A 12,086-nucleotide genomic window follows, 5' to 3' on the forward strand; every position below is an offset into this window, starting at 1 on the left:
ATTGCAGGGTTAGCCTACATACAGAGGTTTGACTAGAAACATTTAATGGCTAGTGTTTTCTGAGCTGAATTCTTCTGGTATGTCTTCATTTTCAGTTCTGTTGAAAACTGTACAAACAACAACACAATCTCTAAGAAATAGGAGAGTTGCTTAAGTGTCTATTTATTTAAGAGTAATGCTAGAAGGAAAGGTTTGCATGTTAAACATCTCTATTGATGTGTGTTTGAAATATTTTATTTTTTCATCCTAAATTGTATGGTAGCAAAACTTAAGTTCCCTTCAGAATCTGATTGTATAATAACTATTGCTGATTATGAGCTACACAGTCACATGTGTATGGACGTGAAACTAACACTGTGTTAGTTCGATTCCGATGCTTACCTTGGTATAACAAAAGCTCTGAATTTGGCATATGCATAAGCAACATTTACATATGTATGTACAGAAGAGATTCTGTTAAATAATACACCAGTAAATTTGCCAGCTTAAAGGAAATGGGTATATCCTCATGAGACTGGTAAAATAAACGACAAGAATATTGAGGTGATTCTGAAACAAATATAAGACAGAAAATTTAGTGTTGCAGTTAAATTTAACATTAAATAAAAAGGGAAGGAAAGAACTCTGATCCTTTTCCACGTTAATTTAAAACACCTCAGTGCTAAAAAAGTCTGAATTAAAATTATGTAAGTAAGAAAACTGAATGCATGCAGTTGTGAAGAGAGGTTCAATTTTAGTACTATCTGGAAGTGTTAATATACTGAAGATTACCTGGTAAATTATCAGTAAAGAAGAACTTGGGAAGAAGCAGAAATGAAAAAGAAATTGCTGTTTAGTTTTAATGATACAGAAAATAATGTTTACATTTGCGGGGTTGGGGGGAAGAAAAGAAAAGCTGGAACACAAGGGTCAGTTATTTTCCAGGCAACATGTTTTCTCCTTATCTTTGAAAATGAAAGAACGACTTAGTTATTTTCCCCTCATAAATATTAGGCCTTTGTTGATTTTGTGTTTATATACTGTAATTCAAAAAGCTGGAGAGTAGAAATTCATGCTTATCACTTGTATTGAATTCAGACATTTACATATTGTTTTTGTTGCTTATGTTGGGCGTTTTCTGCCAAAGTGATTCATGAGCATTAATGTTTCTGATATCATATACTCACATACACACAACTTCATCTGGGAACCAGCCACTATTCATAGAATTTGTGCTCAGCTTATCAATACAAAAATACAATATAAGACAGACATCAATAAACTGGAGAAAATTTGGTAGTAGATATAACGATAGTTCACTACAGAATACCCTTCTCGTAGGTGATATGGGTAAGACTGCACTGGTCTTGGTCCTGTTTGCTAGAAGACACCTCGTAACTTTTGCCATGCATAAGTAAAGCCTGTTTTGGACCTTCAGTCACTGTCATACTATCACTCAAATCTTCATGTCATATTGCACATTTGTGTACCTTTATGCTAAAAAAAAAGTAATCTGGGTGTAGCACTGTCCTTAAATACCTTTCGGTATTCTGAACACAAACACACACATGCATAAAAAAATAAAAATAAATTGTTGTGCTTTTGGATCACACAAGCACCACATAGAACCTAGAAGACTCTAATTACTATGTAGTATTTATTATAGTCCTGACTAGACTTCTCTACACAGACTTAGCTCTGAGCAGTGTAGATGGATACCATACTTCACCATTTAGCCAGTGAGCCAGGATCTTTTCCAGGATTGGATGCATTTAGCAGTATAGACTAAAGTCATGTGACCCAAGTGCTTCCTTAGCATATGATGAAAGTGCTTCCATTCACATGATGGTCACAGTTCTTCTAGTCATGTGACCAAAAAAAGTAATATAGAAGACTGCCGACAGTAACTTTTAAAGTAGTAACTTTTAGTTTCACCTGAAATATTTCCAAAACTATCTACATAAAAATATTTTAGAGCTGGTGGGAGTTCTGAGAAGGGCTAGGAGGAAAGGTAGAAAGATAATGATCTTGTAAACATTTTAATATAAACAGAGAAATGGTGGAAGTGTTTTCCTATAATAAATGGCAAAATTAAGTAGGTCAGGAGATTCAATTCTCTCTTCCATTAATGCGAGAAAAAGGGACGTTCAGCTGAAAATCCTACTTTTTTGAAGTAAAACAGAAATAATTTTTTTTTTTTCTTTCAACATTAATTGAATTGTGGACATAGTTCTGGACAATGATATACAGAAATTAAAAAAGCAGTTGTAAATGTATGTGGATTACAAGATTATTTGGAATTCTGACCACAACATTTGTCAAGCATCCCTTTCTGGAAACAAAAGGCCAGTGAGCTGAGTCCTGAAACAGAGTAGCCAATCATAATATATTCTAAACCAAATTAATTGCCAGTGAGTCAGAATCTGTCTTTCCTATTCTTACTCAGAAGTTGGATAAGCAAATTATATATATATTGAATAATATTATTATTCGATTTATGAAGACATTATTTTCAAATATGAAAATAAGACTGAAATTTGGAAATAAAAAGTAATGTTCGAATAGCGAGAAAGGTATTTGTTACTGAATATTTAAAGATGAACAGCTCAAATGATAGCAGTATCTGAGTTACATAGGGCTTGATATTGTGCTGGAACAATTTTTATAACAAGATTTTCCTACAAATTCAGAAATATTTTACACATTTCAGTATATTTAGCTGATTCCTTTAAATGACTAATAACTTCAAATAATTAATACTACTGTATGTAAATCCTGATGAACATGAACAAACACAGTCACTAATTACGATTGGTACAAGTTCACATGAATACATATTTATGTCTTTTATATACATCTACAGCATACCTAATATCCCAACATTTCCTTTCTAATAAATGTATGTATTTTCAATATATTTACAAGAATCTACTGTATGATTCAGCTTATTTTTTGGCTAGATGTCTGTAGTCATTTGTGAATTGTATCACTTATGTTTCTAGTATATATATAGTAGTTTCAGTTAACTAACAAAGTCAACATACTGTCATTGCTTTGATCACTTGGCTTTTCCTGGCTGTTTTTTGGTACCTAAATAAATGCTCCTTTTCAATACATCTGGAGACATGCAATGAATAATTTTGTAAAAATCATAACAATAACTGAGAAATTAGTCACATCATTATTCAATTCTGAAAACTTTTATACTTATTTGAATATGAACTCTCATGATGAGTAAGCAATAATATCAAATACTTTAGCCTGTGAAAGTTAATACTTATATATCTTAATCTCATGTTATTATGAAGAAGCCAGACATACTGTTCAGTTGTTCAAAGTTTTTGATCTGCTGTTAGCCCTTGCGTCTTTTGGTGCAGTTGATTGCTAATCATAAAACTTTGGTTTGTTTTATTGAGTTTTCCCTCTGTTTATTCAGGCAAATTCCACTTTTTTTTTTCAAGAATATTCAGAAGTGCTTGTTGTAGGAGAAAACAAAAGAAAAGAAAACCAGTAGCTGGTAATTTCACACGGGACTTTTTTGTTGAGAGTGCTTTGTTTACTACTGCATATTTTTAATAGACTGAAAACTGTGGAATAGGTCAAAAGCAAAGAAAAAAAAAAAAAAACAACCAAAAACCAACTAACAAACAAAAGACAAACTTGTGAGTCAAAATACAAAGAGTTTAATAAGTGATGAGAAGAAAAGAAACAGAAAGGCAGTCACTCATCACCAGCCGACTGATGCCCCGTTGATCCCCAAGCAATGACTGCTTTGAAAAAACTCCCCCAGTTTTATGCTGAGCATTACACTCTATGGCATGAAATACCTTGTGGATCAATTCAAGTCAGTTGTCACAGCTGTGTCCCGTCCCAGTCTTGTACCTACTTACTAGGAGGGCAGTGTGAGAAAGAGAAGTCATTGGTGCTGGGCAGGCACTGTTCAGCAATAGCTGAAACACTGGTCTGTTACCAACACTGTTTTGGTCACAGATTTGAACCACACACTATATGGGTTCCCATGAATTAACTCCATCTCAGCCAGACCCAGGACAGTCTATTGATAGGTGGATGTATCTGATGATTAAAAAAAAAATCAAGAATTTTTAAATCACCTGCTTTGAACTTCAACACGTATAGTGAAAAAAACAAACCAAAACAAAACAAAACCACCTCGTACTGATTCTCACTAATAGATTCTTAAAAAAACCTACAACACCTTAATTATGAAAACTTGTTCACTTTTAGCTTTTTCTAGAAGCAAAATTTAAGCTCTGGATAGTCCAAAGTAATCAACATTTTCAACAATATGTTTGTGGCATGTCTCCAGCTTGTGATATAGAGTACAGGTATCATCTTAATTTTGTAAAGATGCAGTTCTGCTGTTTTCAGAGGTTTGTGCCTCTGAACTGGTTCTAATGCATTCAGAGTTCAGGTGTCTCTGCCTAGTGTTCTTTATCATTTTCAATTCCACAGTTAGCTGACAAGAAGACAGTTTGAATTTCCCTATAACTGTTATTGACAAGAACAAACAAAAGCAAATATTGTTACTTTAAAGTGCAGATAGTAAAATAGGTAAAATTAAACTTTTCTGATTATCAGTAGTGGAATGAAGATGATTAAAGATCTGTAAGAATACTGTCATTCCTTAGTTTCGTGTTTTCTTTTCATGGTTTATTCAAATAATAACGAAACGCAGTGTTCATATTAAGCACATACACTGCTTTCTTGCAATTACCTCAATTTCTAGTGAAATGTAGAAAGTAATATCTTTTATGCCAGGATTTCTCATGTCCTCTTTTTCTCACTTTTGCCCTCTTCCATTTTCTTTTTTTATTTTCCTTTTTTATTCCTTCCTTTATAAGGCTTCCCAATCGCCAAATTGCATGGCCTTTCATTATAACTGTCAAGTCAGAATTTATAACCCAAAATTGTTTCTGTGTCTATGCAAAGAAAACAGCCTAGTATCCTCATGGCTTCCCTGCTGTGTAGGCCCTTATATTTTTCTGAAGGTGATAGTTTTTTTCCTGTTCACTGGTGTAGCTTCTTTGCCAAGTCTAAGTTAAGTTGCGTTTCAGGGAATATCTGGGGAGTGAAGAACAAAAATGTCTGAAAAGTTATATTGTATGAGAGAAAAAATAAATTCAGTGTTGAACTAAAGCACAATTATGTAACCAATGAAGTGAAGGTCTACCACAGATAAGTCTGCGTTAATTGCAAAGTCCCCTAAATAGCAGGACAGCCGTTAGCTACCCTCTGTGCCTCTTATTCATTATTGCTATTAGAGTCTTGCTGCATAGTTCTGTTTGTTTCTATACATACACAAGATATGGGTTGTTTTTAATACCCTGGGTATGAAAAATTGCCTTTTTGCTAATTTTAATTGAGTTTTCTTTTTAATAAGTGGAAAGATTTGGCAGCATGAATTCACAGTTTAAGGACTGTGATATGCACTTGTAAATGTGCCATTGATTCCTCTCAGAACAAACTACTCCTAAGCTTTCTTTTGTTTGTCAGAAGTAATTTTATCTCTTTAAATATTTCTCCTGTCATTTCTAAGTATGTTGTTATTTCTCTTATTTTCTTCAAGGGTAAGATATCCTGAAGATAGCAAAATACAGGCATTGAGGATTCACCATCTGTTAGTATAATGGCATTATAATGTGATAAGCACTTTCTTAACATTTCTTAGTATTTTAATATTTTATATAAAGTTTTTAACTGTTCCTCTTCACTGTGTGGAAATTTCCACTAAATTCCAACAGTTATCAAGTTATTACTTTAACAGGGGAAGTTTAGATTAGATATAAGGAAGAAGTTCTTTACTGTGAGGGTGGTGAGGAAGATATGAATGCTCCATCCCTGGCAGTATTCAAGGCTGGGCTGGACAGAGCCTTGGGTGATATGGTTTAGTGTGAGGTGTCCCTGCCCATTGCAGGGGGATTGGAACTCGATGATCTTAAGGTTCTTTCCAACCCTAACTATTCTGTGATTCTATTTTGTGCTTTGTTTTGGGTTTTCATGCTTGGCGTTGTTTTGTTTATTTGTTTATAAGAATTTTATGGTTAGTTTAAAGGCAAATTGTGCACTTTGGTTGTTTAAGTTGTCCTAATCTAAAACATGTATTTGTTAATACATCTTCTCTTGTTAATACTAATGCAGAAGCTCATTTGTCATGCTATTTCTCCATCCTTTTGTAGTGCAAGAGCGTATTGTTTAACTATAACTCCACTCAATTCTTGTCAGCTGCAGCCATCAATTGCTATTATTATTAATAAAGCTATGAATAATAATTTAAATAATTGTTTATAACAATAATTTCTTTTATATTTGGCCATTTTAGTAGAAACATCAACTTGCTCTATAATTATGTTTAAGTCTTAAATACAGGACCTTCTCAAATCTGACAATACTGTCTTTCATTATAATATAAACAATGCAGTCATATAACAGCCAAAAAAGTATGAGCAAAAATATTGAGAGTAAATTTAATGCCCAGACAACTACATGTTTTTTCTAATGGTCAAATCAATGATGATGTAGATACATGTATTGCAGATACATGATAAGATACTGCAGTTGCTAGTTTATGAAAGTATAGCCTGTCTTTTAGAACAATATAAAACAAAAATAAAACCCACTGTTCTTACTGGTTGAAGAAGACAATGTTCTATTCATTTTCTTCATCTTTGCTCTGTACTCTGTCAGTATACCAAAACCACCTTGAAAAATTTTGATGACCTCATAACTCAGGTTATTCAGGAAAAGAATGTATTAGTCACAACTTAATATTTTCAGGATCATTTTGTTATCCTCTGTTTTGTTGTCTTGTTTTGATAAGAGTATATTTATTTGCTTACACCTGCTATCAGTTGGAGAGGTAGAATGTCTGAAGATTACCACCTTTACTAAGGGCGAATCGTACCTGACCAGTTTGGTGTCCTTCTACAGTGGGGCTACATTGCTGCTGGATAGGGACAGAGCAACTAACGTCATTTGCCTGAACTTGTGCAAAGCATTGAACACAGGCCCACACGACATCCTTGTTTCTTCAGTTAGAGACATGGATTTGATGGATGGACCACCCGCTGGATAAAAATTTGGCTGGGTGCCTGGATGCAGATAGTTGTGGTCAATGGCTCAGTGTCCATGTGATGAGTGATGAGTGCTGTCTCTCAGGGGTCAGTGTTGGGACCAATCCAGTTCAACATCCTTGATGGCAATATGGGCAGTGGGATTGAGTGTGCCCTCAGCAAGTTTGCTAGTGACACCAATCTATGTGGTGAGGTTGACATGCTGGAGGGAAGGGATGTCATCCAGAGGGACCTTGACACACTTGAGACGTGGGCCAGTGCCAACCTCATCATACTCAAGAAGGCCAATTGCAAGATCCTCCACCTGGATCAGGGCAATCCAAGCACACCTACAGGCTGGGCGGAGAAGTGATTCAGAGCAGCCCTATGGAGAAGAACCTGGGGGGTATTGGTCAATGGGACTGTAAGGACAAAGGGCAATGGTTTGAAAATTGAACAGGTTTAATTTTGATTTAGGTTGGTTATAAGGAAGATATTCTTCACTCTGAGAGTGGTTGAGGCACTGGAACAAGTTGGCCAGAGAAGTTCTTGATCCCTGGCAGTGTTCTAGGCCAGGTTGGACAGGGCCTTGGGTGACATGGTCTAGTGGGAGATGTCCCTGCCTATGGCAGGGAGGTTGGAACTAAATGATCTTAAGGTCCTTTCCAACCCTAACTATTCTATGATTCTGTAAGAACTAGTTAGTTGAGCACTGAATTTAGATATACTTTCTGAAATAGCTGTCAATTTGCAGCCCACTACCACTCCTGATAAAACCCCTTTAGAATGCTTCCAGTTACTTGCCCAGTCAAGTTGTTGGCCTTAATGTCCTGACCAAGAGTTACCATCTTTTCAGAATTCAGAACTGCTATTTGTAGGTCTTATCTTTTGATTCCAACGATTGCATTGAAGAAAACAATGCTGAATTTCAATCTGTAGCAGTGTGTCACATATTTTTGTTTGATGATTACTTCTGGTGAACCTTTCATCGGCTGAATTGTGAAAAACGTTGCAAGATTTTCTTAATAGAGCACATTCTTTTCAAAAAGCCATTCATTGAAGGATTGTTTTCAAATGGTTAAATTACCCGAACAGATGCATTTCTTTCCTTGGTTACAATAAAATTGGCATTTTACATGATTACAGAATTCAAACACAATAATAAACAGTAGCTTAAACTCATCTGTTTTATTATGGAAATGTACAATGAACACGCATTCATAACCAAAAGCATAACAGTAATTTTGTATAATAGCTGATTATATCACTATTTTCCTTTCATTATTTTTTTGAGTTTTTGTTTATTCTTCCTTCCAATACTGACAAGATTCTAAATTTCTGTTAATGTCCAGAAACAGTTATTTATTTCAGTCTTAGTGTTACTTACTTGTACTTTATATAAGGCTAAATAAAAGTAATTATGAAAACACAGCCGGATGTTGTAATATTTCCCTTATTTCATTTATTTCTTACGATCAAAGTGTGTAGGGCAGGTTCTAAGTTTCAGCTGAAATAAGTAGACTTTTTGTTAACTTTGGTGTTAAAACAGCCTGAATTTCAGCTGTTGTAATTCAAATTTGGTTTGTTACTAAACCAAAATCTGAAGGCAGAACAGAAATGTTTTCAATTTCTTGTAACAGCTTTAAATATATTTAAAAAGATTGTCACAAACTTTCTGTTCCTCTGTGATTTTTTCTTTACTTTCAAAACAGTGTTGTGTGCCTTCTTTTTTCCTTTTCTATATTTCCCTCTATACATGTTTTCACTTAATTTTATCCCTTAACCGTGCTCTCAAGTCTTTTTTTAACACCTGTCAAAATGCTTTTCCAAATATTTTTAAAACATTACGTATGTTTAATATTTGTATTTCTATTAAACTTTAGAACTCAGTTAACATTTCTTCCCTGACACTTTTAAACTCAGCATTTATCTGCACATAGAAGTAGTATGATATTTTCTAATTAATGCTATAGTATTAAAGTTATCAAAGAATAGAAAGCAATCACAGGCTACCTGAAATTCCATGCAGTTTTAAGCAATGTAGTTGCTTGTTCATGTTTACAGATAGAAGTGGAGATGGGCAGATAGAATAAACTATGGTACAGTTTTCAAAGTCTTGCAATGTTAATAGTTTGATTTAGCACTTCCCTTTTTGATTCAGCACTTCCCTGTTTGATTCAGCACTTACTCAGAATTGCACTTTTTTGTGTTTGACATTTTGTGATTGGGGCTTTCCATTTGTTTGTTGTGAATTTTTTTGTTTGCTTGTTGTTGGTTTTTTTGTTGTTGTTTGTTTTTTTTGGGGGGTGGGTTTTGTTTGTTTGTTTGTTTTTTTTAATGTAAAGTCATAATTTGCAGTAACAAGAGAACAAGAGGCAAGTAGAGAAGCCAGGAGCTAACTTGATTTTGTGAGAATCCCTCTTAGAAGGGGGATTTCTAAGAATCCCAGAAGTTGCTATTGTAGGCTACAGTGTATGCTTCCATAGAACTGTAATGATGTAACTGAATGCTATAAGAGAAATTCTCTTATACTATGGTTTTCAAGACTACTGTTACTAAACTTGCTTACTTGTCTGCTAACACAAGTGTTGAGATAGTACATAGAGTCACAGAGTAGTTTAGGTTGGAAGGGAACTTTAAAGATCATCTAGTCCACCCCCCTGCCATGGACAGGGACACCTTTCACTATATAAAGTTGCTCAAAGACCCATCCAGCCTGGCCCTGAACATCCACCGCTTGGAACACAAAATTCTCCCTCTGAGTTAAGTGCAATCAGATTCATAACTAGTACAACATGAAAATTTCATTATTTTAACAGAAAACATGGTTCTCAAGTATTACTTTAAAATGTCCTAACAGCTCACTGCTGTGTTAAAATTTAAAAACAATTGCTTTAAATTACAGTTCTGATGAAACCAGAGCTCTGGGATCAGTTTAATACTGTCATTACCTTGTGTCTTTTGACTTTTCTATCTCTGGAATGGGAAAGGATGTCCCACAAACTTGAAATGACAGTCATCTTACTCCGATGTGTTGTAATTCAGCCTGAACTATACACCTTGAGAATAGCAAATACCTATTTATTTGAGAATGAAATAAAAGGATAGACATGATCATGTGGACTAGAAGGTTTTCCATTTCTTCCTAGATTGTGTGTATCCAGCTGCTCTAAGAAAAATGATGACACCTAAGTACTTGTTCTGTATCACTAAAGAAATAAACAGTCATCAAGCATTTCTCCTGCTTTAATCTCTGCCTGGTTTGGCTCTGAATAATATTTAGGTTAGCTACATACAGAATAAATAGTTCATCAATGGATTTTTTTAATAATGTGTGGATTTCATATACATAATATATATTTCAGTATCTTGATTTTTCTCAAACAAGTCTGGTGAGGGGATTATAATAATGTTAAAAAACAACAGTAGTTCTTAAAATAGGCACCATAGATTGTTTACACATCTTTTCAAACCATTAAGTGTACCACATAGTTTTGAACAATACTATTAATTATTCTGTTAAATTATAAACCAATGAATTTCCCTGGTTAAAGTAAAAGGGCATATTGTCACGAGACTGATAAAATAAGTGGCAAGAATACTGAAGTGATCCTGAAAGAAATATAAGGCAGAACATTTCATATTACAATTAAATTTAAAATTAAATAAAAAGGGAAGGAAAGAACTGTTATAGTTTATCCGTGTTAATTTAAAATACCTCGGTGCTAAAAAAGTCTTAATTATGTGAGTAGTCCAAAATATCATAGTAAGTGAAAGTTAGGCATTAATGCCCAATGTAGCATAGCCACAAGATTTTATGTTTTTTTTTTGTGGTACTATTTTTGTAGTCATTTTAATGAAATTATTTTGTTGTTGTTATTGTTATTTAGCTGGGAGATACAGAATAACTTTTTTCTACTGAAATTTATACTATTGACTCTTTTAGCAAGTTAGTAATTGAGAAAAATTCTTTTTTCATTAATCTGTGTGAAGATGTTTATATCTGCATGTATGCATATTTATACATGTTTATGTATATATAAATATATATACATCTAGACTTCTAGAGTACTATTATTTTCATATAATCTGTGTGTCTTCATGAATGTCTGTGTTGGAGAAGTAAAAGCATGTATATTTCCTCCAAAACAATATCCAACGAAGATCATTTAAAACATTATAATTCTGGAATATGCCATTAATATAAAATCTCCTTATTATTTAACAAACTTCTGTTAAAGTATTGCAGTTCAGAAATATTATTATAGCCTTCAATCATTTTCATGAATATATATTTAGAACTAGATTCTAGATATCAATCATTAATAATGTTGGACTAGGTTGCATTAACATTCCCATCATATCCATTACGAAAACTATCTATGATTTCTACTAAAATATACCTTAACATTTTCTTTTGATTGCAGCTGAATGTGGAGCCTCCACGACAAATAATGAAGGAATCTTATTGTCCCCCAATTATCCTCTTAATTATGAGAACAACCATGAATGTATTTATAGCATCCAGGTACAAGCAGGGAAAGGAATCAATATTTCTGCCAGAACATTTCACTTAGCCCAAGGAGATGTTCTTAAGGTATGTAATCATGTAACTTAGTACTAACCTGTAGTTTCTCATATCATTTAAGTTTATGTCTGTGACAGTAGAGTATCATTCAAATTTATATTAAAGATTCCTTGGAAAATACATATGTGAACCAGTTCCATTTGTAAATCAGGCACCCTGAGGTGTTTCTGTAATCTGCTTCTTAAAACGCATTTTTCTGACTACATATAATCAAAAAAAAGAGATTGAAACTGTAAATCAAGCATTGCCTTAATGTGTATTTTTAATCTATTCTTAGTGCTAAATATTCATCAGTTCCATCTTTTGTAAATTCTGTTTTCTTCCTCAGTATCTTCATAACTTGAGCTATATGATATAAAGATAATAAATACTACAGCCAGAAGCTTAATTTAATACAGTCTACTTACTGCATTTTGTATACTACTTTTATGCTTTAAATTACTCTAATC

The 12,086-nt window shown here is 33.7% G+C and overlaps 1 protein-coding gene across 3 annotated transcripts in view; it reads left to right on the top strand.

Moving 5' to 3' along the window:
* CSMD3 (CUB and Sushi multiple domains 3) overlaps positions 1-12,086 on the top strand; it is a 578,676-nt gene that overhangs the window by 354,561 nt on the left and 212,029 nt on the right. For all 3 annotated transcript variants that reach the window (XM_062627150.1, XM_062627151.1, XM_062627152.1), the window contains one exon: positions 11,477-11,646. In XM_062627150.1, the coding sequence (XP_062483134.1) occupies positions 11,477-11,646 (170 nt within the window). The remainder of the gene's footprint in view (positions 1-11,476; positions 11,647-12,086) is intronic.

This window comes from Pezoporus occidentalis, unplaced genomic scaffold (assembly GCF_034315485.1).
Source record: "Pezoporus occidentalis ecotype Australia unplaced genomic scaffold, CSIRO_AGI_Poc_V1 ctg3, whole genome shotgun sequence".
Taxonomy (NCBI): domain Eukaryota; kingdom Metazoa; phylum Chordata; class Aves; order Psittaciformes; family Psittacidae; genus Pezoporus; species Pezoporus occidentalis.